General features: G+C 47.2%; 1 protein-coding gene, 1 long non-coding RNA gene and 1 pseudogene across 3 annotated transcripts in view; 1 reads left to right on the top strand and 2 right to left on the bottom strand.

Moving 5' to 3' along the window:
* Window positions 1-27,876, bottom strand: part of LOC134729649 (uncharacterized) — an 88,691-nt gene that overhangs the window by 57,641 nt on the left and 3,174 nt on the right. The gene's annotated exons all lie outside the window — the stretch shown is intronic.
* On the bottom strand, window positions 32-27,498 carry LOC117974242 (zinc finger protein 814-like). Of its 2 annotated transcripts, none has more exons than XM_063600672.1 (3): window positions 27,005-27,498; window positions 7,520-7,646; window positions 32-5,856 (listed from the first exon to the last, which is right to left on the bottom strand). In XM_063600672.1, the coding sequence occupies exons 1-3, from the start codon at window positions 27,035-27,037 to the stop codon at window positions 3,704-3,706; spliced, it is 2,313 nt and encodes a 770-aa protein (XP_063456742.1). In that variant the 5' UTR covers window positions 27,038-27,498; the 3' UTR covers window positions 32-3,703. The 2 variants fall into 2 exon arrangements, with proteins under 2 accessions (XP_063456742.1, XP_003816709.2); XM_003816661.6 differs by lacking the exon at window positions 27,005-27,498 and adding an exon at window positions 16,383-16,512.
* LOC129394773 (peptidyl-prolyl cis-trans isomerase FKBP1A-like) lies at window positions 20,185-20,504 on the top strand (annotated as a pseudogene).

The following is a 27,876-nucleotide window of genomic DNA, read 5'->3' as shown; positions in this document are numbered from 1 at the left end:
AATAAGCATGATGCAGGAGAGCACCCAGGGATTGTAAGAGGAAACACTTTATTACATCAGTCAGAAAATTCCAGAAAATGGAAAGTACTGTATCATACAGCAAAGTAAATCAATGGTTGTTTGAAGAGCAGAGAGAAAAACTTTATAAAGGCTCCAAGTAAATACAAAGGTGATAGATTAGATAAATTCATTATGGTGACTCTGATGATGGTTTCACGGGATTATAATAAAATTTAAGACTTATCCTACAGCTCAAATATGTGTACTTTATTGGATGTCATTTATATCTTTATTTTATTTTTAAGATGGGGTGTCACTCTATCACCCAGGCTGGACTGCAGCGTTGCAATCTTAGCTCACTGCAACTTCTGCCTCCCAGGCTCAAGCAATCCTCCCACATCGCTAAGACTAAGGTACATGCCACCATACCTGGCTATTTTTCCTAGAGACAAGGTTTTGCCATGTTCCCACACTGGTCTCAAGCTCCTGGGCTCAAGGAATCTGGCCTCCCAAAGTGCTGGGAATACAGGCATGAGCCATGATGCTCAGCCTATACCTTATTACAGCTTTTATAACATGGTTTAACAGAAAAATACAGATTTGCCATCATTTTTGGTGACAGGTTTGGCAATTTTATGTTGACTTCACCAATTCTTCTCATGCCCTAAGTGGGGAAACTAGCCTCCATAGAAGCAAATATTGATGTAGCAGGAAGGTCATTTCTACCTGATTGAACTGGATCACTGGCTGGTCACAAAGCTACATCACTGAACTGAGATCTTTTTCCCTATTCTGTTCCTCCTGTTAATACAGGAGTTACCTTAAGGTGAGCAGCCCAAAAGGTTACATGAATTCACAAAACCTTTAGATTATTTCCTCTGACCAAAGCTTAGCTACACAACATTCATCATTATGGAAGTCCTGAGAATTTCTGTATCTGCTTATCCATCACAGACACAGTGACTGGATAACTGCGGACACTCCTTTAAAAGACATACATTTCAGCCAAACACAGCGGCCCACACCTGTAGTCCCAGCACTTTGGAAGGCGGAGGTGAGCAGATCACCTGAGCTCAAGAGTTGAATTCAAGACCAGCCTGTGCAACACGGTGAAACCCGTCTCTACTAAAACCACAAAACATTAGTGGTGTGGTGGCATGCACCTGTAATTCTAGCTACTTGGGTGACTGAGGTGGGAGAATCGCTTGAACCCAGAAGGCACAGGTTGCAGTGAGCCGAGATGGTGCAACAGCACTCTAGCCTGGGTGACAGAGTGAGACTGTGTCTCAAAAAAAAAAAAAAAAAAAAGATATATTTCAAAAACTTTATTGCTGTCCCCTCTGCTGACTATAAATGCAGTAACTAAGTAACCATAAAATTATAATTTCATCCTATAGCCTTACAACCTGTGATGTTGCCCTATAGAATTCTGGATGTCATGGCACATGTGTGCCTTGTAAGATCTGCTGAACAGAGTTCCCTCAACAGTAACGAGCACAGTGCAATATACCTCATAAGAGAGAATTTTGTCTGGTTCAAAAAAAATCACCAATCTTTCAGTGTGATATTGACACTAAAATAAAAAACCCACCAGAGGTTGTTATAAAAACTGCCCTGTACCCAGCTGACCTATGAACCCACAATCTGTAGTATCCATGCTACAGATGAAGACCACAAAGCCATGAAGTCGTCCACTGGAGGCCTTGAGCAGCTATGCAAATAGGCCACAAGTGAAGAAAGCTATATTCTGCATTCATGCTGTCCCTTGGGCCACGCAGTTTAGCTATGCTGTCCTTCAAGGTAGCAGGACGCAGGCTGGAGTGCAGTGGCACGATCTCAGCTCACTGCAACCTCTACCTCCCGGGGTTCAAGCGATTTTCCTGCCTCAGCCTCCTGAGTAGCTGGGACTACAGGTGCGCCACCATGCCCGGCTAATTTTTATATTTTTAGAAGAGACGGGATTTCACTATATTGCCCAGGCTGGTCTTGAACTCCTTCCTGTCCTTGTGATCCACCCACCTCGGCCTCCGAAAGTGTTGGGATTACAGGCATGAGCCACCATGCTTAGCCAAAATAGTCCATCTTTTCAAGTCAGCACAAGAGTCCTCTGGGACAAAAATGGGGAAGGTCCATGGTGTAACTTATCAGAAAGAAATGAAAAAGCACGAAGTGCTGAGGCTACTCAACAAATCCCTCTGTGACTAGATCTGGAATTAAAAATTAAAGAAATAAAAAAGTCCCAGCATGGTGACTTACGCCATGCCTATAATCCCAACATTCTGGGAAGCCAGGCAGAAGGATCACTCGAGACCAGCAGTTTAAGACCAGACTGTGCAACACAGCAAGACCCTGTCTCTACAAAAAATATAAATTTAAAAAATTTTTAAAAAGGCCAGAAGCAGTGGCTCACACTGTAATCCCAGCACTTTGGGAGGCCAAGGCAGGTGGATCACGAGGTTAGGAGTTCAAGATCTGTTTGACCAACATAGTGAAACCCCATCTCTACTGAAAGTACAAAAATTACCTGGGTGTGGTGGCAGGCGCCTGTAATCCCAGCTACTCAGGAGGCTGAGAAAGGAGAATTGCTTGAACTCAGGAGGCAGAGGTTGCAATGAGCCAGGATCACACCACTGCACTCCAGTCTCGGTGACAGTGAGACTTTGTCTCCAAAAAAAAAAAAAAAAAAAAAAAAAAACAACCAACCAACCAACCAACCAACCAAAAAACTTAAAAAAAAATATTTCTCGTGAATGGGAGACAACCAAAATATACTTCTAGAATACGAAATAGGTGAATGATGCAATGTGGGTACCTACCAAGTAGCTGAGATGTAATGGCTTTTGCCAGATAAGTGGCAGTCACATAAGTCTAGCAAGATAACAGGGCATAGTAAAAAATATAATACAGATGCCACATGCCTGGAGTTTTTTCAATTTGGGCACATGGTGCCCTCAAAGGATCTCCTCCCATGTTACACAGAAAAACATAATTGGCTGAGCACAGTGACTCAAACCTACAATCTCAGCACTTTGGGAGGCTGAGGTGTACAGATTGCTTGAGCTCAGGAGTTCGATACCAGCCTGGAAACATGGTAAAACCCTATATCTACTAATACAAGAAAATAGCCAGGCATGGTGCTGCATGCCTGTGGACCCAGCTACATAGAGGCTAAGGTGGGAAGATCACTTGAGCCTAGGGGGTGGAGGATGCAGTGAGCTACGATCGCAGCACTGCACACCAGCATGGGTGATGGAGTGAGACCCTCTCTCCAAAAAAAGGAAAAAATAATAACATTCCCTATATATCTAACCTATACATCTACAGTGTTTTTCTCATCTCAGTGTTCTAGGATTCAATGACAGAAGGCACAGTGCTTTTTTGCAAACATTACATTCAAAAGGCATTTCCGTAGTGACAGCTCTCCTGTGAGTTTTGAAGCCAGACTTCTGGATAAATAGCCTATATTTGCCACACTAGTAAGGCCTTCATTCAGTGTTAAATATAATCCTGAAGGAATACAGAGGTGTGGCTACAAAACTGCCAAATTTATTTTACTTGTAAGGACTTTTCTCTGGTGTGAACTCTCCAATGTCCAAGGAGAGCAGACCTTTGGGTAAACATTTTCCACATTTGCTGCAATCACAAGATCTTACTCAGGTGTGTGCTCTCCTGTATTTAATGAGACTGGACTCATTCTCTGCACTCATAAGGCCTTTCTTTCATGAACTCTCTGATGGTAACGAAGTGAAGAGCTTTTCCTAAATTTTTTTTCACATTCACTACACCCATAAGGCTTTTCTCCAGTGTGAACTCTCCTGTGATTAGTGAGACTGGAGATTCCAGCAAAAGATTTCCCACATTCACTGCACTCATAAGGCTTCTGACCAGTGTGAACTCTCCTGTGACTAGTGAGATAGGAGCTTGCAGCAAAAGATTTCCCACATTCACTGCACTCATAAGGCTTCTGACCAGTGTGAACTCTCTTATGAACAATGAATGCACAGCTGTGGGTAAATGACTTCCCACAATCACTGCATTCATATGGCCTTTCTCCAGTGTGAACTCTCTGGTGTGCAGTGAGGTGGCACTTGTGCCTAAAAAATTTCTGACAAGCCTCACATGCATATGGCTTTTCTCCACTGTGAATTCTCTGGTGTACAAGGAGGTGAGACTTCTTCTTAAATAATTTTCCACATTCCCAACACATATAAGGCCTTTTTCTAGTATGGCCATGCTGGTGTAGAATTAGGTTACCCTTGTGACTAAAACATTTCCCACATTCCCCACACTTATAAGGTCTTTCTGTAGTGTGAACTCGCTGATGACTCCTAAGGTGTCCTTTTTCATTAAAAGATTTCCCACAGTCTCCACACTTGTAAGGTCTTTCTCCAGTGTGCATGCGCTGATGGATCCTAAGGTGCCCCTTTGAAATATAAGATTTCCCACATTCTCCACACTTGTAAGGTCTTACTTCAGTGTGAATGCGCTGATGGTAACTAAGGCTGGGCTTCCGACTAAAAGATTTCTCACATTCTCCACACTTGTAAGGTCTCTCTCCAGTGTGAATGCGCTGATGACTCTTAAGGTTCACGTTTGAACTAAAAGATTTCCCACATTCTCCACACTCATAAGGCCCTTTTCCAGCGTGAACTTTTTGATGGCGCCTAAGATATCCTTCTAAGCTAAAATATTTCCCACATTCTTCACACCCATAAGGTTTTCCTCCAGTGTGAAATTGCTGATGTTGAATGAGGCTGCTCTTTTGACTAAAAGATTTCTCACATTCTCCACATTCATAAGGTCTTTTTCCACTGTGAACTCTCTGATGATTACTGAAGCTTACATATTTGCTAAAGGATTTCCCACATTCTCCACATTCATGTTTTTTGTCAGTGTGAACTCTCTGATGATTACTGAAGCTAGCATATTTGCTAAACGATTTCCCACATTCTCCACATTCATAAGGTCTTTTCCCAGTGTGAACTCTCTGATGATTACTGAAGCTAACATATTTGCTAAAGGATTTCCCACATTCTCCACATTCATAATGTTTTTTTTCAGTGTGAACTCTCTGATGATTACTCAAGCTATCATATTTGCTAAAGGATTTCCCACATTCTCCACATTCATAAGGTCTTTTCACAGTGTGAACTCTCTGATGATTACTGAAGCTAACATATTTGCTAAAGGATTTCCCACATTCTCCACATTCATGTTTTTTTTCAGTGTGAACTCTCTGATGATTACTGAAGCTAGCATATTTGCTAAAGGATTTCCCACATTCACAGCACACATAACATTCTTCTCGAGGGAGAAGTCTCTGGTGCTGACTGAGTATATGTTTGGTGCTAAAATGTTTCATGGATTCTCCACAGCTATAGTAAGCTCCCCCACACTGAATGGGAGACACACACTCAGTTTTGCTGTTTGACTTCTCCCCAGTGTGAGTGGCCTCTTGCTGGAGTAATCCTGACCTGGGCAAAAAGTCCTTCCCACTCTCACTGAAGACGGATGACTCCCCTGACACATGCAACTTACACCTCTTCGCAAACAACGCCTCCTCAACACTCCCTCTGTAGGGTTTCTCTCCAATGTGCTCATTCTGGTGCTGATGAAAGTTTCCACTGTCATACAATTTATTCCCCCAGGCCTCACACCTGTGCAGTTTCTGCTTGTGATGTGTTCCCTGATGATCTGCCACATGCAAAATGTCTCCCAAGATCGGGCCACACATCTCACAGGGGTGGGCCTTCTTGGGAGACACACCTGTCATAGGAGTCCTGACCTGAGTCTCTCTTTGTATATAAATACTCTGCTTAGAAGGTGCCGCCTCATCTTCCACTCCACACCAACAACCTGAAAGCAAGAAAATGCTGGTGAAGTGCATGTTAACTCTGGTGGGAAGGCACAGACCACCCACAAGTGTATCTGACAAACTGAGGAATTACTCCAAGGAAATACTTGGAGGAACAGGATGTTGGCTTCAGGTGGAAGATGGTGCTATGTATTATTACTGGACTATAACGGTCACAGAATGTAGGAGGCCTCATAACATAAAGGACACAACCATCTATGTAACACAGGGAGTATAGGCAGGGTCTACAATTCCTGCATCTGCAAACCACTCATCTGCAGAATTTATGTCCTCATGACATGTGAGTGCTGTAGAGAGGGATTTGTCCAGGCCAAGGAAAACACAAGCACAACACAGCAGCTTCTGCTTGAGGACAGTTTGTAACAAAGCGTATACACTTGCTAACACAAATCTCTATGCAAATACTGGAGAACACGCAAATGGTGACATATGTAAAATGGATGAGATTTGGGGTCCAGAGATGTGAAGATTAGATAGGAGAATGGATATTAGGGTACGAGTTCATGTACAAGTAGGTCAAAGGTTAAAAAAAAGAGTAGAAATGATAAGATAGACAAGTGACAAGTGTGATGTTCTCAAGAATGAGGAAGAAAAGACAAATTATGTGTGCCTACTTCTCTTGCCACAAAAATGCTACTAAAGTAGAATAGGTTCCTGGTATGCTTTCAATAAAGCCCTGACTCCATGACTTCCTCCAGGGTGCTGCTTTTTTTTTTTTGGAGACAGAGTCTCGCTCTGTTACCCAGGCTGGAGTGCAGTGGCATGATCTGGGCTCACCACCTCTGCCTCCTGGGTTCAAGCAGTTCTCTGCCTCAGCCTCCTGAGTCGCTGGGACTACAGGCACATGCCATCATGCTCGAGTGATTTTTTTATATTTAGTAGAGACAGGGTTTCACCATCTTGGCCAGGCTGGTCTTGAACTCCTGACCTCATGATCCACCTGCCAGGGCCTCCCAAAGTGCTGGGATTACAGGAGCGAGCCACCATCCCCAGCCCAGGGTGCCACTCTTTAGGGACTCACTCCTTCTGAGCCTATTATGCTGAGGCTGAATTCATTTGCATCTTCTGGATCAAAAGGAGGACTGTGCCTCCCACCACAATGATGACCAAATACATGGGACATGAATGATGCACACACTAAGGGAAAGACAGAACAAGGGAACAGCCAACATTGTCTCAGAACAACTCAGCCCATGAGAGAAAAAAACTGAGTATTTCAAGGAGAATTTCTAAAGAAGATCTTGCAAGAACAGCCTCTGGTCTATATAGGCAGTGATGTAGTCTGTGAAGGCAATTCCTGCCACAGGAAGGCATAAGAAAATAGCAGCTAGAGAAAGGAAGTAGACTGTGGGTACACAGGAACCTGAAATCTGGACAAGGACACCCAAACATCCACAGGACTAACAAGGTGGGCTTCTGACTGGGAATCCCTCCCTGGGAGCCTGCAGTAAAGCAGGTGCTGGGGCTGCTCCAAGAAAGGAGTAGGGCAGTATGTACACCTCAGACCTACAACCAAGAACCTACCCATAGAACTGAAGCAGGAAGCTGTGTCCATGCTCCTGACATGAGAAAGTCTTGCCAATGGGGAAAGACAGGGGAAAACAGAGACTAGCTCAGGTCACAGGGTGAGTGTGAGCAACTTACCCAGGGAGGATATAAGTGCCAGGTTCTCCAGCGTCACATCACGGTACAGGCATCTCTGAGCCTCACTAAGGAGATTCCATTCCTCCTGGGTAAATTTCACAGCCACGTCTTCAAAAGTCACTGTGCCCTGTTATGATGTTGACAGATGAAACCACAAACCACCCCTATGCTGAGGTATCACAATCCATCTCTCCCACACATCTACTCTCGCACATCCTCCTCTCAAGGTCCTCAAACATAGGAGAAACTAGGCCCACTGGTCATGGGGTACAGCCACCAACAATAGTTAGTTGAACAAATAGGTATCTGTGTGGTGGTTGTGACGTAAGAGTCCACCCCCTCCTGACAGGCACTTTCCCTAGTATGGCTGAGGTCATGGAAAGCCCAATGTGGCACCTTCAGCACAGCAGAGATACCCTCTCTGAACGCACCTCATTCTTCAGACTTCCAGGTACATTCCATGTCCATCCCCAGGTGACTGCCACACACCACTGGCCTCTCTCTGGCCTTTAAACAACTTAAAGTATCTTTTTTTGTTTGTTTGTTTGTTTGAGATGGAGTCTCCCTCTGCTGCCAGGCTGGAGTGCAGTGGCACAATCTTGGCTCACTGCAACCTCTGCCTCCTGGGTTCCAGCAATTCTTCTGCCTCAGCCTCCTAAGTAGCTGGGGCTACAGGCACCTGCCACCACATCTGGCTAATTTTTATATTTTTAGTAGAGACGGGGTTTCATCATGTTGGCCAGGATGGTCTTGATCTCTTAACCTCATGATCCATCTGCCTCGGCCTCCCAAAGTACTGGGATTACAGGCGTGAGCCACTGTGCCCGGCCACAATTTAAAGTATCTTTTTTTTTTCCTTTTTTTTGAGACGGAGTGCAATGACACGATCTAGACTCACTGCAACCTCTGCCTCCTGGGTTCTCCTGAGGATTCTCCTGCCTCAGCCTCCTGAAGAGCTGGGATTACAGGTGTGCACCACCACACCTGGCTAATTTTTGTATTTTTAGTAGAGATAGGATTTCACCATGTTGGCCAGGCTGGTCTCGAACTCCTGACTTTGTGATCCACCCACCTCAGCTTCTCAAAGTGCTGGGACTACAGGCATGAGGCACTGTGTCCAGCCAACTTAAAGTATCTTAATTTCCTCCTTTGTCTTCTACTAGTGTGGGTTGAAATCTCCCCCTAGGGTTACATTTTTGGTAAAACAAATGACATCTGATATTCTACAGATGTCGTCAAGAGCAGTTTCCAAATCAAATGCATTGAGCCAGGCGTGGTGGCTTGCACCTGTAGTACCAGTGCTTTAGGAGGCTGAGCCGGGTGGATCGCCTGAGGTCAGGAGTTTGAGAACAGCCTGGCCAACATAGTGAAACTGCGTCTCTACTAAAAATACAAAAAAACTAGGCCGGGGGCGTGGCTCATGCCTGTAATCCCAGCAGTTTGGGAGGCTGAGACGGGCAGATGACAAGGTCAGGAGATCGAGACCATCCTGCCTAACACGGTGAAACCCCGACTCTACTAAAAATACAAAAAATTAGCTGGGTGTGGTGGCGGGCACCTGTAGTCCCAGCTACTTGGGAGGCTGAGGCAGGAGAATGGCGTGAACCTGGGAGGCGGAGCTTGCAGTGAGCCGAAATAGCACCACTGCACCCCAGCCTGGGCTACAGAGCGAGACTCCATCTCAAACAAAACCAAACCAAAAAAAAAAAAAAAAAACTAGCTGAGCGTGGTGGTGGGCACCTGTGATCCCAGCTACTCGGGAGGTTGAGGCAGGAGAATCACTTGAACCAGGGAGGCGAAGGTTGCAGTGAGTCAAGATCACGCCATTGCACTCCAGCCTGGGCAACAAAAGCAAAATTGTGCCTCAAAAAAAAAAAGGTATCACATATATTAACAGCCTGATAAGAGGGACACCACTCACCACAGAGAGCCACATGGGGGTTGCATTGTGGATAAGAGAGAGCAACCATGGCCATGGCATGCAAGCTTTGTAAGATGAAGAGAGTGTAATGGCCTGATTCCCTCAGGAGGATGCCATTGACTTATTTGAATAACTCTGGACATAAAAATGGAATTGAAACTCACTACAAACTATAACAGGAACTCTGCCTGGTCCCATTGATCGAAAGGCTTCAGAGGCTAGGATACATTCCTTTTTTTTTTTTTTTTGTGACGGAGTCTCGCTCTGTCACCCAGGCTGGAGCGGGGTGGTGCAATCTCAGCTCACTGCAACCTCCGCCTCCTGGGTTCAAGCAATTCTCTTGCCTCAGCTCCTCAGTAGCTGGGATTACATGCGTGTACCACCATGCCTGGTTAATTTTTAGTAGAGATGGTGTTTCACCATATTGGGCAGGCTGGTTTCAAACTCCTGATGTCAAATGATCCACCCGTCTCGGCCTCCTAAAGTACTAGGATTATAGGCATGAGGCACTGCACCCGTTCAGATATATTACTTAAGAGAGTGAAGTGGCCAGTCATGGTGTCTCACACCTGTAATCCCAGCACTCTGAGAGGTCGAAGTGGAAGCACTGCTTGATCCTAGGAGTTCAAGAACAGCCTGGACGACAAGGCAAGACCCTGTTTCTACATACATACATGAGAGAAAAAATTTTAAATATATAAAAAGAGAGTTAAATGGGAAAGAAACTTGCACTCAGCCATTTGTGGTCATACCAATATCACCAGGCATCCAGGTGGCAAATCGCATTGGGCCTTCATTTTTGGCCTTACACTACATCGTAGCTGACACCATCCAGAGTGTATGGCCCATTCAAACCGATCCAATATTACCACAGAATTGCAATTCTATTGGATCCTAAAAGGAGTGGTGGTCTCAAGTAATTCTGTGAGGACCTCCTTGCATGGCTCCATAGAAACACAGAACCATGTGTGGCTTCAGCTATCCATGACCCTATTCCACTTCTGTGCTACACTTGCCAGCCCCTCAGCAATGATGACCTTTCCCTCAATTACTTCTGTACTTCTGCCTGCATCTCATCTCTATTATCTCCATGGAAGTCTGCCCCACGACAAGCTATGCCCTCTGATACACCCTACATTCATTGTCACTTACCTCCCTCTCCTGTGTGAATGCATAACACAGGTTATGAATGCCAATAATGTCCGCCAGGGACCCAGGCAAAACATCTAGTCCTCAGCCTCCAACCAGTCCTTTCTGGTTCCCTAAAAGATTTACTACCTTATTATGAAGTGTGCCCTCCAAAATGGGACCCATGGCTAACGCACCTTAGTCCACACATTAGCTATCATATACTGGATGTCTCCAATATCAATTCCTTCCCAGATATCCCAACCTATGTGGACAAGCATCTCAGGGTCTGAGCACGGTGAAAACAACCCTCCTTATATTCCCAGTGACTATATTATGCCTACTCCCAACTTGCTCATCTCAGCTGATACAGCTTCTATCACTGCTGCTGCTAAGGCCAAAAACCCTAGGGTTGCCAGGCACGGTGGCTCGAGTCTGTAATCCCAGCACTTTGGAAGCCTGAGGTGGGTGGATCACCTGAGGTCAGGAGTTCAAGACCAGCCTGACCAATACGGTGAAAAACTCTGTCTCTACTAAAATTACAAAAATTAGCCAGGCGTGATGCCATGTGCCTCCTGTAGTCCCAGCTACTCAGGAGGCTGAGGCAGGAGAATTGCTTGAACCTGGGAGGCAGAGGTTGCAGTGAGCAGAGATCATGCTACTGCACTCCAGCCTGGTGACAGAACAAGACTCCACCTAAAAAAAAAAAAAAAGCAAAAACAAAAAAACCCCAGCGTCATACCTGAAACCCTCTTGCATGTCCTTACCGACCGCATTAGAAAATCTAGCCGCTCCTTTACCAAATGTAAATCACGATTCTAGCGACATCTCCTTGGCCAACAATCATCCATTAAACCTCACCTGGATGACAGAATGAGCCTCAACGCTGTCTTCCTTCCTCCTCCCTTAACCCCATGTTCCTTTCTCCAATGTGGAGCCAGGCAGAGAAGTCACATCACCTCCCCACTCTGATCAGTTTTATCTCTGAGCATTTCACATACTGCTACCAAATCCAGGGCTGACCTTCTAAGTGTTTACACAGTTTCACTGAAATGGGAATACCTCCATACAACCTGCGTTATGGACTTAGGGCCTAGGGTTTAGGGTTTCTCTAGTGTTTCCGGTTGAAAGGACTGAGTTCGAGAGGTGCAACAGAGCAGGATGGCAGAATAGAAAGCTGCACCCATCATACCCTTAACAGAACACCTTTTATTTTTTTCTTTTTTTTTTAAAGATAGAGTCTCGCTCTGTCACCAGGGCTGGAGTCCAGTAGTGCTACCTTGGCTCACTGCAACCTCTGCCTCCGGGGTTCAAGCAATTCTCCCTAATTCTCCCTGCCTCAGCCTCCCAAGTAGCTGGGATTACAGGCACCTGCCACCACACCTGACTAATTTTTGTATTTTTAGTAGAGACATGGTTTTGCCATGTTGGCCAGGCTGGTCTCAAATTCCTGACTTCAGTTGATCCGCCTGCCTCAGCCTCCCAAAGTGCTGGGATTACAGGCGTGAGCCACCACACCCGGCCCAGAACACCAAATTTAAACACTATCAACACAGAAAAAAATCACCTTTGTAAGAACCAAAAATCAAATGAGCACTCACAGTACCTGGATTTAATTTTGTATTACTGGAAATGGCACTAAAAGGGGTTGTAGAGTCTTGAGTTGCCAATGCCACCCCTCCCCATCCCCCAGCAGTGCCTGCCTGTTGTGGAGAATCTGTGCTCCTGGGAAGGGAAAGCGCAGTGACTGTCAGACGTTGCACAGAACTCAGTGCTTCCCTGTCATAGCAGAAAGCAAAACTGGGCTGAACTCAACGGACGCCTACCCAGGGAGTAAGCATAGCGACCAGCCCAGCCAGAGGGGAATCGCCCACCCCAATGGTCAGGACTTGAGATCTGGCAAGCCTTGCCACTGTGGGCTGGAGGGCTCTGAAGTCCTAAATAAACTTGAAAGGCAGTCGAGGCCACAAGGACTGCAACCCCTAGGCATGTCCTGTGCTGAGCTGGGCTCCGAGCCAGGGGACCTGGTTGGGTTGGGGGAGCACAACCTACTGAGACACCAGTTGAGGTAGCTAAGGGTGTGCTTGTGCCACCCCTCATGCAACCCCAGGCTACGTGGCTCCTTCCTTCCACTCGAGGAGAGGAGAGGGAACAGCAAAAAGAACTTTGTCTTGCATTTTGGATGTCACCTCAGCCACAGGATAGGGCACTGGGCAGGGTTGTGAGGCCCCATTCCAGGCCCACCCAGATAATATTTCTAGACACACTCTGGACCAAAACAGAACCTGCTGCCTTGAAGGGAAGAATTCAGTCATGGGAGGACCCATCACCTTCTGACTAAACAACCCTTGGACCCTGAATAACTAGCAGCAGTACCCAGGTAGTATGCGATGGCACTGGGTGAGACTCTGAGACACGCCAGCTTCAGATGTAACACAGCACACTGCTAGCTGTGGTGGTTACGGTCAGAGACCCCACCTGCTTGAGAATAACAGAGGAAAAAGTAAAGGGGACCTTGTCTTGCACCTCAGCTGCCAGCTCAACCACAGAGGGATAGAGCACCAAGAAGCCTCTTGGGGTCCCTGATTCCAGGCCTTGGCTCGTGGATGACGTTGCTGGACCTGCCCTGGGTGAGTCTTGAAGAGTCAGCCTCAGACCAGGCAACATTCACCACAAGCTGACTGAAGAGCTCTTAGCCCTTAATGGAACCTCAGTGGTAGTCTGACAGCACTCCCTGTGGGCCCGTGCTGGTGGTGGCCACAGAGTGAGGCTGCTCTGCCTGTGGAAAGGGGATGGAAGAGTGGGAAGGGCTGTAGCTTGCAGTTTGAGTGCCAGCTCAGCTGCAGTGCAAAGGAACACCAGGTAGATTTCTAAGGATTTTTACTCCAATCCCTGGCTCATGGATGGCATCTGTATACCAACCTGAGGCCTGGGGAACTCACCGCCCTAAGGAGAAGGACATAAGCCTGTCTGGCTTTGCCACCTGCTGACTGTACAGGGCTAGGGCCTTGAGGGAACACAGGCGATAGCCACGTAGTGGTCACAGGAGCCTTGGGTGAAACCCAGTGCTGTGCTGGCTTCAGCTCTCACCCAGCACAGTCCCAGTGGTGGTAGCTAAAGGGGTGCTTCTGTCCCAACTCCCAGTTTCAGGCACTTCAGCACTGACAGAGACATGCTGGGACAAAGTGAGGGAAGACCCAACAAGAGTCTCTACCTGTTAATCAAGGGAAATCTTTCAGATCTTATTCAAGACCACAAAGCTGGTATAGCTCTCTGAGTCTGCAAGAGTCACAGCATTACTGAGTGTGGGGTTCCCGCTAAAGTAGATTCAGCTTAGATCACAACACCCGGGTCCTTTCAAATACCTGGAAACTCTTCCTAAGAAGGACAGGTACAAATGAGCCCAGACTGTGAAGACCACAATAAACACCTAACTGTTTAATGCCCAGACACTGACGAATATCTACAAGCATCAACACCATCCAGGAAAACGTGACCTCACCAAACAAACTAAATAAAGCACCAAAGACGAATCCTGGAGAAACAGAGATACGTGACCTTTCAGACAGATAATTCAAGATAGCTATTTTGAGGAAATTCCAAGAAATTCAAGACAAACACGGAGAAAAAATTCAGAATTCTATCAGATAAATTCAGCAAAGAAATTAAAATAATTAAATAGAATTGGCCGGGCACAGTGGCTCATGCCTGTAATCCTAACACTTTGGGAGGCCGAGGCGGGCGGATCACAATGTCAAGAGATCGAGACCATTCTGGCCAACATGGTGGAACCCCGTCTCTACTACAAATGCAAAAATAAGCCGGGCATAGTAGTGCATGCCTGTAGTCCAAGCTACTCGGGAGGCTGAGGCAGAAGAACTGCTTGAACCTGGGAGGCGGAGGTTGCAGTGAGCCAAGATTGCACCACTGCACTCTAGCCTGGGTGACAGAGGGAGACTCTGTCTCCAAAAAAAAAAAAAAAAAAAAAAGGCCGGGTGCGGTGTCTTCTGCCTGTAATCCCAGCACTTTGGGAGGTCGAGGCGGGTGGATCACAAGGTCAGAAGATCGACACTATCCTGGCTAACACACTGAAACTCCATCTCTACAAAAAATACACAAAATTAGCCGGCCGGGCATGGTGGCGGTCGCCTGTAGTCCCAGCTACTCGGGAGGCTGAGGCAGGAGAATGGCATGAACCCGGGAGGTGGAGCTTGCAGTGAGCCGAGATTGTGCCACTGCGCTCCAGTCTGGGCAATAGAGCAAGACTCTGTCTCAAAAAAAACAAAAAGAAAAAGACAATTTGTATTTCACAGGGCACTCTGCTATAAAGGGTAAGATGTTTTGTTTAGTAAACAAATAAAAAAATAAAGACGGCCAGGCACGGTGGCTCACGTCTGTAATCCCAGCACTTTCGGAGGCCGAGGCGAGCGTATTGCCTGAGCTCGGGAGTTCGAAACCAGGCTAGGCAACATGGCGAAACCCCGTCTCTACTAAAAATACAAAAAATTAGCCGGGCATGGTGGCGGGTGTCTGTAATCCCAGCTACTTGGGAGGCTGAAGCAGGAGAATCGCTTGAACCTGGCAGGTGGAGGTTGCAGTGAGCCGAGATCACGCCACTGTACTCCAGCCTGGGTGACAGACTGAGACTCTGTCTCAAAAAATAAATAAATAAATAAAATAAGCTGGGCTCGGTGGCTCGCGCCTGTAACCCCAGCACTTTGGGAGGCCGAGGCAGGTGAATCACCTGAGATCAGGTGTTCGAGACCAGCCTGACCTACATGGAGAAACTCCATCTCTACTAAACATACAAAAAATTAGCCAGGTGCAGTGGCGCATGCCTGTAATGCCACCTACTCGGGAGGCTGAGGCAGGAGAATCGCCTGAACCCAGGAGGCGGAGATTGCGGTGAGCCGAGATCACGCCATTGCATCCAGCCTGGGCAACAAGAGTGAAACTCCGTCTCAAAAAAATAAAAAAATAAAGACTGCATCTAATGAGGTAAGGTCACCAACGAGCACACTCTTCCACTATCAGTTCTCACTAGAGGATTCTGTGATGTAATGCCCAACCTTGTTTTTACTAACCCTGTTTTTAGATTCTCCCTTTCCTTTAATCACCTAGACTTGTTTCCACCTGAATTGACTCTCCCTTAGCTAAGAGAGCCAGACAGACTCCATCTTGGCTCTTTCACTGGCAGCCCCTTCCTCAAGGACTTAACTTGTGCAAGCTGACTCCCAGCACGTCCAAGAATGCAATTAACTGATAAGATACTGTGGCGAGCTATATCCGCAGTTCCCAGGAATTCGTCTGATTGATAACGCCCAAAGCCCCGCATCTATCACCTTGTAATAGTCTTAAAGCCCCTGCACCTGGAACTGTTTACTTTCCTGTAACCATTTATCCTTTTAACTTTTCTTGCCTACTTTACTTCTGTAAAATTGTTTTAACTAGACCCCCCCCTCCCCTTTCTAAACCAAAGTATAAAAGAAAATCTAGCCCCTTCTTTGGGGCCGCGAGAACTTTGAGCGTTACCCATCTCTTGGCCGCCGGCTAAATAAACGGATTTTTTTTTAAATAAACGGACTCTTAATTCGTCTCAAAGTGTGGCGTTTTCTCTAACTCGCTCAGGTACAACAGTGACTATAAAAGATTAGGCCTCCAGCAGCTCAAAAGGGCTGTCCTGACAGTCACTCCTAATAAAAACTCAGCATCTGCTGCCTACGGCTCTGCCACCTCAAAGACTCTTCCTTGCAAGACTACAGGCTTTTGGGTGACGATGAGGTGACCTGAGGGCATGGAAGGCACCACAATTACCTGAGCAGAGAGCCTCAGCGTGACCGCCACCGCCATCGAACCACGTGGTTTAAAGCAGGGTTGGGAGGAGAGGGCGACCAGCCAGGAGATACGGGCATGACGGTCCCTATCCTGGCCCAGGGGTGGGTCACGCTTGGCGCCGTCACAGAGCTCCAGAGTCGCCTCTGTGCAGCAGAGGGCAACTGTTCTCCGCCTTCTGGGTTCAGTCACCGCAGTGCCGACCTAGCGCTCAGGAGCCTCTCCGACAAATAAACCCAACACCAATCAAAATGGCCGCCACCAGAGGGCGCCGGAAGTCCGGACCCATTGTCACGTGCACACAGGAAATGCCTTTATTCTGAGCCCCCATGGCTCTTCCACTCTGTCATTCCATGCGGAGTTTTCTGGGTAATGTAGTTCCCTAGGTAACAAGGAGGGTAAAGGGCACAATTCCCAGAGGCGCTTCTGCAGGAAAAGCCCAGCTCCACCTCAGGAGTATCCTTAAGATATGCGTCCTGACTGGTATGGAGGCTAGCTCCTGTAATTCCACCAGTTTGGGAGGCCAAGTCAGAAGGATCATTTGAGGCCAAGAGTTAGAGATTAGCCTGAGCAACAAAGCAAAATCCTGTTTGAAGGGGGCCTGCCCCTCCATACCTATGGGTATTTCTCATCAGGTGTAGACGAGAGACTGAGAAAAGAAATTAGACACAGAGAAAAAGTACAGAGAAAGAATAGTGGGCCCAGGGGACTGGCACATTCAGCATGTGAGGACCTTCACCGGCGCCGGTCTCTGAGTTCCCTCAGTATTTATTGATCATTATTTTTACTCTCTTGGTGAGGGGAGTGTGGCAGGGCAACAGGGTGATGGTGGGGAGAAGGTCAGCAGGGAAACACGTGAGCAAAGGAATCTGTATCATGAATAAGTTCAACGAAAGGTACTGTGCGTGGATGTGCACATAGGCCAGATTTATGTTTCACTTTAAACAAACATCTCAGTGTAGCAAAGAGCAACAGAGCAGTGTTGCTGCCAGCATATCTCGCTTCTAGCCACAGGGCAGTTTTCTCGTATCTCAGAATACAACGAATGGGAATGGTTGGCTTTACACCGAGACATTCCATTCCCAGGAATGAGCAGGAGACAGAAGGCTTCCTCTTATCTCAACTGCAAAGAGCCCTCCCTCTTTCACTCCTCCTCCTCAGCACAGACCCTTTAAGGGTGTCCGGCTGGGGGATGTAAGGTCTTTCCTTTCCCATGAGGCCATATCTCAGGCTGTCTCAGTGGGGGAAACCTTGGACAATACCCAGGCTTTCTCAGGCAGAGGTCCCTGCAGCTTTCCGCAGTGCATTGTGTCCCTGGTTAATAGAGAATGGAGAATGGTGGTGACTTTTACCAAGCATACTGCCTGCAAACATATTGTTAACAAGGCACATCCTGCACAGCCCTAAATCCCTTAAACCTTGATTCAATACAGTACGTTTCTGTGAGCACAGGGTTGGGGCTAAAGTTACAGATTAACAGCATCTCAAAGCAGAACAATTTTTCTTAATACAGATCAAAATGGAGTTTCTTATGTCTTCCTTTTCTACATAGACACAGTAACAATCTGATTTCTTTTCCCCATATCCTGTCTCTGCAAAAAATAAAAAATATTAGTGGGGTGAGGTCAGGCGGGCCAGTGGTCCCAGCTGCCCCAAGGTTGGGGTTAGGGTTAGGGAGCCTGAAGGAGGGAGAATCGCTTGAGCTCAGGAGTTTGAAGCTGCAGTAAGCCGAGATCGTGCCACTGCACTCCAGCCTGGGCAACAGAGCAAGACCTCTTCTCTAAAAAATAAAAATAAGGGCTGGGCGTGGGTGGCTCACGCCTGTAATCCCAGCACTTTGGGAGGCTGAGGCGGGTGGATCACCTGAGGTCAGGAGTTCAAGTCCAGTCTGGCCAACATGGTGAAACCCCACCTCTACTAAAAATACAAAAATTAGCTTGGCATGATGGCATATGCATATAATCCCAGCTACTCAGGAGGCTGTGGCAGGAGAATCTCCTGAACCCAGGAGTCAGAGGTTGCGGTGAGCTGAGATTGTGCCACTGCACTCTAGCCTGGGCAACAGAGCAAGACTCTGTATTGGAAAAAAATAAAAATAAATAAATAAATAAATAAAAGATTGCAGATCTTTCTACTGGGCAGAGGATCATCCTGCCTTTCCTTAAAACTCCTATTGAGATTTCTTGCAATTATTAGCTGTAGCTGATTACCCTAGTGTATGGAAAAATATTATTTCAGAGTTAGTGTAGGTGCTCCCAAAGGCTATAGATCTAAATTCACCTATCATTTCAAGTGGTCCTTTGATGCAAAATTCTTCCACTGGAAGCAGAGATTAATGCAAAGGTTAATAACCATTATTGTATTGTTAAAATGAATGTGTAAACACCCAGCGGGTTCATTTTGCCCACTGCCCAGATAGAGCCAATTTATCAGGACAGGAGAATTGTAAAAGAAAGAGTTTGATTCACACAGAGTTGGATGAACAGCAGACTGGAGTCTTATTAATATTACTCAAATCAGTCTTCCTGAAAACTTGGAGACTGGGTTTTTTTTTTTTGTTTATTTGTTTGTTTGTTTTTTGAGATGGAGTTTTGCTCCTGTTGCCCAGGCTGGAGTGCAAGGTCATGATCTCGGTTCATTGCAACCTCCACCTCCTGAGACTGGGGTTTTTAAAGGATAATTTGGTAGATAGGGGGCCATGAAGTGGGCAGTCCTGATTGGTTGGGTTGGAGATGAAATCATAGGTATAGCAGGACAAGCTGCAGACTAAACCCCTCAGACACCGAGTTAAAGAAGGAAGGGCTTTATTCAGCTGGGAGCTTTGGCAAGACTCACATCTCCAACAACTGAGCTCCCCAAGTGAGCAATTCCCATACCTTTTACGGGCTCACAACTCTAAGGGGGTCTGTGTGAGAGGGTCGTGATCGATTGAGCAAGCAGGGGGTACATGACTGGGGGCTGCATGCACTGGTAATTACAACGGAACAGAACAGGACAGGGATCTTCACAGTGCTTTTCTATATAATGTTTGTAATCTGTATAACGTAACTGATTAGGTCAGGGGTCGATTTTTCTTTTTTGTGATTTGAGTCTTGCTCTGTCGCCCAGGCTGGAGTGCAGTGGCATGATCTCGGCTCACTGCAAGCTCCGCCTCCCGAGTTCACGCCATTCTCCTGCCTCACCCTCCCGAGTAGCTGGGACTACAGGTGCCCGCCACCACGCCCGGCTAATTTTTTGTATTTTTAGTAGAGACAGGGTTTCACCGTGTTAGTCAGGATGGTCTCGATCTCCTGACCTCGTGGTCCGCCCGCCTCGCCCTCCCAAAGTGCTGGGATTACAGGTGTGAGCCACCGCGCCTGGCCAAAAAAAAAAAAAAGTCCGGGCCCAGTGGCTCACGCCTGTAACCCCAGCACTCTGGGCAGAGGTGAGGGGATCACGAGGTTAAGAGCTACAGACTATCCTGGCCAACATGGTGAAACCCCGTCTCTACTAAAAATACAAAAATTAGCTGGGCATGGTGGCGCATGCCTGTAATCCCAGCTACTGGGGAGGCTGAGGCAGGAGAATCGCTTGAATCCGGGAGGCAGAGGTTGCTGTGAGCCAAGATCGTGCCACTGCACTCCAGCCTGGGTGACAAAGAGAGGCTCTGTATCAAAAAATAAATAAATAAATAAATAAATAAATAAAAGCCAAGGGTCTAGCCAGAGCTGTGGAACCGCCGCCAGGTCGCTGTTGGTCCACACCGCCCGTCGCGCTACCCGCCCACCCAGCATCGGCCGCCGCCATGGGAGTGCAGGTGGAAACCATCTCCCCAGGAGAGGAGCGCACCTTCCCGAGGCACGGCCAGACCTGCGTGATGCACTACACCGGGATGCTTGAAGATGGAAAGAAATTTGATTCCTCCCGGGACAGAAACAAGCCCCTTAATTTTTAGCAGGAGGTGATCCGAGGCTGGGAAGAAAGGGTTGCTTAGATGAGTGTGGGTCAGACAGCCCAACTGACTATATATCTCCAGATTCTGCCTACGGTGCCACTGGGCACCCAGGCATCATCCCACCACACGCCACTCTCGTCTTCGATGTGGAGCTTCTAAAACTGGAATGAAGGGAATGGCCTTCTCCCTCAGCTCCCTGTTCTTGGATCTGCCATGGAGGGATCTGGTGCCTCCAGACGCGTGCGCATGAATCCATATGAAGCTTTTCCTGAGGTTGCACTACACTCTGTATAGACATCTGCCCTGACTGAATGTGTTCTGTCACTCAGCTTTGCTTCCGACACCTTCCATTTCCTCTTCCCCCTTCTCCTTGTGTGTGTGTTTACCTAAACTATATGCCATAAACCTCAAGTTACTCATTTTATTTTGTTTTCATTTTGGGGTGAAGATTCAGTTTCAGTCTTTTGGATCTAGGTTTCCAATTAAGTACATGGTCAAGTATCAACAGCACAAGTGATAGATTCACTTTAGAATAGGAATTGGTGTTGGGGGGGTGTTGCAAGAATATTTTAATTTTTTCGATGAAATTTTTATCTATTAGATACTAAACATTCTTTCTGCTGCGCTGCAAAGCCATAGCAGATATGAGGTGCTGTTGAGGGATTAATTATTGTCCAAGTTGAGAGATGTCCTTCGGTTAAATTAAAATCCCTACCTAAAACCAAGGTGGTGATGGGGAGAGCCTTTGCTTCCACCAGTCCCACCCCACCCTCGCTTTAAGCCCCTGCCTTTGAAAGTAGATCATGTTCACTGAGATGCTGGACACTGCAGGTATCTGTCCCTGGGCCAGCAGGGACCTCTGAAGCTTTGTTGCCTGGCTTATTTTTTTTTCCATCCTGTGGTTTTTCTAATGGACTTTCCAGAATTTTGTAATCTCATAACTTTCCAAGCTCCATCATTTCCTAAATCTTAAGAACTTTAACTGACAGTTTAAATTGAAGATGCTGTTTGTAGACTTCACACCCAATGAAAGCCCAGCCATCGCCGGGCATGGTGGCTCACGCCTGTAATCTCAGCACTTTGGGAAGCCAAGGTGGGTGGATCACCTGAGGTTGGGCGTTCGTGACTAGCCTGATCAACATGGAGAAACCTGGTCTCTACTAAAAATACAAAATTAGCCAGGCATGATTGTGCATGCCTGTAATCCCAGCTACTCGGGAGGCTGAGGCAGAATTGCTTGAACTGGGAGGCAGAGGTTGTGGTGGGCCGAGATCGTGCCATTGATTGCACTCCAGCCTGGGCAACAGGAGCGAAACTCCGTCTCAAATTAAAAAAAAAAAAAGGAAGCCAAGCCATAAAAAGATTCCTCGAATATTCTCTGAAGAAAATGATGCTGGGGGCCGGACACACTGGCTCATGCCTGTAATCCCAGCACTTTGGGAGGCCTAGGCAGGTGGATCACCTGAGGTCAGGAGTTCAAGACCAGCCTGACCAACACGGTGAAACCCTGTCTCTACTAAAAATATTAAAAAGTAGCCAGGTGTGGTGGCAGGCGCCTGTAATCCCAGCTACTCCGGAGGCTGAGGCAGGATAATCACTGGAACCTGGGAGGCGGAGGTTGCAGTGAGCTGAGATTTCACCATTGCACTCCAGATGGGGCAATGAGAGCGAAACTCCATCTCACACTTGATCTTAGCCAAAAGGTGGAGAAGCGTTGAACCAAAGCCACTGTGCCCGGGTGGGAAAGTTCTTTATAGATTTATAGTCCTTCTTTATAGATTAGTTCTAAGTGTTGAAAAGAGAATTATAATTATCTAAAGAGGATTAATTGATCACTTAGGAAAAGCAGAGGTTAGTAAGAGGAAGTTACTTCTTTTAGAGTATGTGATTCAAAGGAAAAAATGTGATACATCAAATATACATGAACTGGCTAAACATTTCTAGGTACATATCGATTTATAAGCCACTGTAAGATTCAACACAATGAGGAAATTACTGGTGTAATAAAAATAACTGAGAGAGTGAAGGGGTGGCCTGCCCCTCCACACCTGTGGGCATTTCTCATCAGGTGGGATGAGAGGCTGAGAAAAGAAATAAGAGACAGAGACAAAGTATAGAGAAAGAAAAGTGGGCCCAGAGGACCGGGGCTCAGCATACGGAGGAACCCTGATGGCACTGGTCTCTGAGTTCCCTCGGTATTTATTGATCATTATCTCCACCATCTCGGAGAGGGGGATGTGGCAGGACAACAGGGTAATAGAGGCAAGAGGGTCAGCAGGAAAACCTGTGAACAAATGTCTCTGCATCATAAACAAGGTAAAGAAAAAAGTGCTGTGCTTTTGATGTGCAGATACATAAACATCTCAATGCATTAAAGAGCAGTATTGCCTCCAGCATGTCTCACCTCCAGCCCTAAGGCAGTTTTCTCCTATCTCAGTAGATGGAATATACAATTGGGTTTTACACTGAGACGTTCTGTTGCCCAGGGATAAGCAGGCGACAGATGCCTTCCCTTATCTCAACTGCAAAGAGGCCTTCCTCTTTCACTAATCCTCCTCAGCACAGACCCTTTACAGGTGTCAGGATGGGGGAACAGTAAGATCTTTCCTTTCCCATGAGGCCACATCTCAGGCTGTCTCAGTGGGGGGAGACCTTGGACAATACCCAGGCTTTCTCAGGCAGAGGTCCCTGCGGCCTTCCGCAGTGCATTGTGTCCCTGGGTACCCGAGACGGGAGAATGGCCATGACTTTTACCAAGCATACTGCTTGCAAACACATGTTTACCAAGGCACATCCTGCACAGCCCTAACTCCATTAAACCTTGAGTCAATACAGCACATGTTTCTGTGAGCACAGGGTTGGGGCTAGGGTTACAGATTAACAGCATCTCAAGGCAGAATAATTTTTCTTAGTACAGGTCAAAATGGAGTTTCTTATGTCTTCCTTTTTCTACATAGACACAGTAACAGTCTGATCTCTCTTTCTTTCCCCCAGAGGAACCCTGCCTCATCGCCTTGATAAAAAGGGTTGTTAGGCTAGGATACATTATTCAAGACAGCAGAGTGGGAATGAGATGAGATTTGTGCTCACACCTTTTAAGGTTGTCCCACTATCACAAGATGTCAAAGTGACACATCATATTGGGCCTTCAATTCTGGCCTTATACCAAAATGTGGATAAACATCCAGACTATGCTTGACAAATACAAATAGGATCCAATATTAACACAGAATTTCCATGATTTACAATAGCAGTGGTAATCCCAAATCATCCTGTGAACGTCTCCCGGAATGACTCCATAGCCACACAGAACCACATATGGCTTTAGATATCCATGGCCCTATTTCACTTCTGTGCTGCACCAGCTGAGACCTCAGCTGTAGCAACCCTCCTCTGTCCACCTAATGCCGTTTAAAGCCCAGCCCCTGGATTTGTGAACCAAACCACATCTACTATCACAGATGAGCATATTTTTCACTGCCCATATGCACCAGGCTGAATGAAACTCCCCAGGCACTCCCAAAGTCATCTCAAAACGTTTGTGAGTCCAGACAGTGATAAATAGTTACAACTTTGGCACCAACTCAGGCCTAAGTGTCATCTTCCCTGAATTACTCCTATGCTTCTGCATGCATCTATCTCGTCTATTCTCTCCTCGGATGTCTATGTCCCCTTCCAAACTCTACCGTCTGATACATCCTGCCATGATGGTCACTCACACCCTCTCAGGTGTTTAGGAAGCCCAATAACATCATTCAGGGACGTAAGTAAGAGATCCACTCCTCAGCCTGTAGTCACACCTTCCTGGCCCCTGAAAAGATTTACCACCATAATCTGAAGCATGTCCTCCTAAATGGACCCATAACTAACTTACTGTAGTTCGCTCATTAGCTTTCATATATTGGATGTCTCCATTATCAACACCCTCCCAGATATCCCATCCTGTATGTCTAGTTATCCATTTGATGCCAAGACTTATTGGTCTCTGATTCTTCATATGGACAAAACAACCCTCTTGCTATCCACAGTGAATATTGTGTCAATACCAACTTCATGTCAGCAGATGCAGCGTCCATGGTTACAGCTGCAAAGATCAAAAACCTTGGGCTCATGCCCAATTCCTCTTTCATGCTCTTATCACCCACATTAGAAAACCTAGCTGTCGGCTGGGCATGGTGGCTCACACCTGTAATCCCAGCACTTTGGGAGGCTGAGGCGTGCGGATCACCTGAGGTCGGGAGTTCAAGACCAGCCTAACCAACATGGAGAAACCCCATCTTTACTAAAAATACAAAATTAGCCAGGGTGGTGGTGCATGCCTGTAATCCCAGCTACTGGGGAGGCTGAGGCAGGAGAATCACTTGAACCCGGGTGATGGAAGTTGCGGTGAGCCGAGATCGCGCCATTGCATTCCAGCCTGGGCAACAAAAGCAAACTCCGTCTCAAAAAAAAAAAAAAAAAAAAAAAAAAGAGAGAGAAAACCTAGCTGTCTGCCAGGTACGGTGTCTCATGCCTGTAATCCCAGCACTTTGGGAGGCCGAGGCAGGTGAATCACCTGAGGTCAGGAGTTCGAGACCAGCCTGGCCGACATGGTGAAACCTCGTGTCTACTAAAAATACAAAAATTAGCCAAGTGTGGTGGTTCATGCCTGGAATCCCAACTGCTCGGAATGCTGAGGCAAGAGAATCACTTGAACCCGGGAGGCGGAGGTTCCAGTGAGCAGAGATCATGCCATTGCACTCCAGCCTGGGTGACAAGACCGAAACTGCGTCTCAAAAAAGAAAGAAAGAAAGAAAGAAAACCTAGCTGTCTTTTTACAAAAAGTGAATCCTGAATCCAGACCCAAGTGATTTACCACATATCTGATCCATTAAGCCTCACCTAGATTATGGCAGGAGCCTTATCTCTGACCTTTCTTCCTCTTCCCTCAACCCACAGTCTATGCAACAAGGTCCAACCAGATGAAGCCGGTAGCCAGTAGAACTGTGGTAATATCACCTCCTGACTTTGATCCGTTTTATCTCTAAGCATTTCACAACCTGGTAGCAAATCCTGGGTTAATCTTACAAGGGTGTTTACATTGGTTGACAGAAATGGGAATACTTGCATATAACCTGCCATGGCCTTAGTATCCTGGGTTTAGAGATTCTCCAGGGTCCTCGGATCAAAGGACTGAAAAAATGGCACTTAAGAGTCCCAGCACACCACAAGCTAGAGAACCTGTGGATGGGGTCAGGACCAATGAGGGGATTGAACACCCTCCACTTTCCTGTGTGGGTTCCCTAAGTGCTTCTGCAGCCAGGAGTGCCTGAGGGGAGAGGCAGACATTACAAACATGTCACGGGATTTGATAAGCTCAGGCCTCCCTGAACCCTTTCTTGTCCCTGGAGCCAGGTGGCACTCAGGCTGGTTGTCTGACCTGCTTGTCTCAGTGCAAAATGTCATCTCTACCACCTATGTGAGCTACAAAAAGGATTCAACCTCCCAAGGCCCCAAAGTCCTCATCCTCTGTCTCTACAATGTTCTTCCTTTGGCCTTTGGGAAATCTTAAAAGCCTGGATTTGGATCATGTCCCTCCTTTCTTCAAAACTCTCCATGGCTTCTAGCGTCCTCATGATGAATGCACAGCCCTCAGCCTGTGTGCTCTTCCAGGAGTAGCTCAGCCTCACACTTCGTTCCCGACAGGTGCCTGTGGACCCCAGGTTCCATCCTCCCAGCTGCCTCCATCTCCAGACCATCGCCTAGGCCCCTCCCTGTGCCTGTTGCTCTCCCCACCGCATCCCACTGATGTCAAACACAGGTGAAACCGTCTTTGCAAAATTATAACTGAGGAAATTATGACAGTGAAAGAAATCAGACCTAACCGACTCCATCTTGCTTTTAACCTTTAAGCTGTCCTTGTTCATTCCTGGGCACAGGCTGAATTAACTTAGGGAAGGAATTCAGTTCATGGTTTCACTCTGAAACAAAATTGATAATAGCCCTTTCCTGAAAAGACCCCCTTCTTGCCTGGGGACCAGCCTGCCTTTGCAGGACTAACAGTTTAGCTACAAGATTAGAAATTACCGTTTAGGGGTCATGTAGCTTCTGGCTCCAAGAGTCTGAACCTCGCCAAGTTGCTCCTGAAGATAACATAACAATTGTAAAAGCTAAGATCAGTGCTTGAGGTATTTTGGAGATCCTACACTGAATGGATCAGCTGACAACACACAGACCGGTAATCTGGGTCAATCAGTTCTGCCATCCCACCCACAACAGAAAACAGCATGAAAAACTCACTTCAACCCTCTATAAATCCATCTCCAACCTGACCGTTCAGCACTCCCCACTTCCCAAGCCCCTACCCGCCAAATTAACTTTGAAAACTCTGATCCGGAAATGCTCGGGGAGACTGATTTGAATAATAATAAAACTCCTGTCTCCCGAACAGCCGGCTCTGCGTGAATTACTATTTCTCCTTACAATTCCCCTGTCTTCACAAATCGGCTCTGTCTAGGCAGCTGGCAAGGTGAACCCACTGGACGTTTACACAGGGACCCCTCCTGCCAGCGCCTCAGTGTCCCTACGCCGGGTACCGGCTACAGACCCGTGAGCAGGAGCCGCTCCCTCGCTGGTTTAGGACCTGGGTGACGATGAGGTGACCTGAGGGCACAGAAAACGCCACAATTACCTGAGTAGGGCGCCTCGGCGCAGCCGCAGCCATCGGACTACTTGGGGAAAGCACTGCCCGGGAGCAGCAGGCGCCCTCACCGGGCTGCAGAGCCGCCTCTGTGCACCGAGAACGGTTCCTCTCCACCTTCTGGGTTCATTCACCGCAGTCCCACGTAGCAGTCCGGGGCCACTCACTGGGCAAACACGCGTATCGCAGATCAACGTGGCCGCTACAAGAGGACCCCGGAAGTCTCGACCCTACATTAGGCGCACACACGGAAATGCTTCTTTCCGAGCCCTCATTGGCTCTGACGGCATTCGTTCAACGCAGAGCTTTCTGAGTAATGTAGTTGACCAGGTTTCAAGGCTGTAAAGAGGGCGCTACCCAGAGGTGCATCTGCAGGAAAAGCCCACCGTCATGTCAGGAACTCTCCTTAAAAGCGCGCCCTGAGGCCCGGCGCGGTGGCTCACGCCAGTAATCCCAGCACTTTTGGAGGCTGAGGCGGGCGGATCGCGAGGTCAGGAGATCGAGACCATCCTGGCTAACACGTGAAACCCCGTGTCTACTAAAAATTCAAAAAAAAAAAAAGTTAGCTGGGCGTGGTGGCGGGCGCCTATAGTCACAGCTACTCCGGAGGCTGAGGCTGGAGGAGAATGGCGTGAACCTCCTTGCAGTGAGCTGGGATCGCGCCACTGCACTCCAGCCTGGGCGACAGAGCACGACTCTGTCTCAAAAAAAAAAAAAAAAAAAGGCGCCTTTCTAGGGCAGAGGAGGGGTCTCACCTAGCCTTAGAAGCCGTATTGAGATTCCTGGAGACTAGTGTCTGTAACTAATCACTCAAGAATTTGGAAAAATACTACTTCAGATTTCGGGGAGCTCAAGGTAAATAA

This window comes from Pan paniscus, chromosome 20, assembly GCF_029289425.2.
Source record: "Pan paniscus chromosome 20, NHGRI_mPanPan1-v2.0_pri, whole genome shotgun sequence".
Classification (NCBI taxonomy): domain Eukaryota; kingdom Metazoa; phylum Chordata; class Mammalia; order Primates; family Hominidae; genus Pan; species Pan paniscus.
Note: the sequence above shows the minus strand (reverse complement) of the source record. Positions and strands in the feature narration are given on the sequence as shown.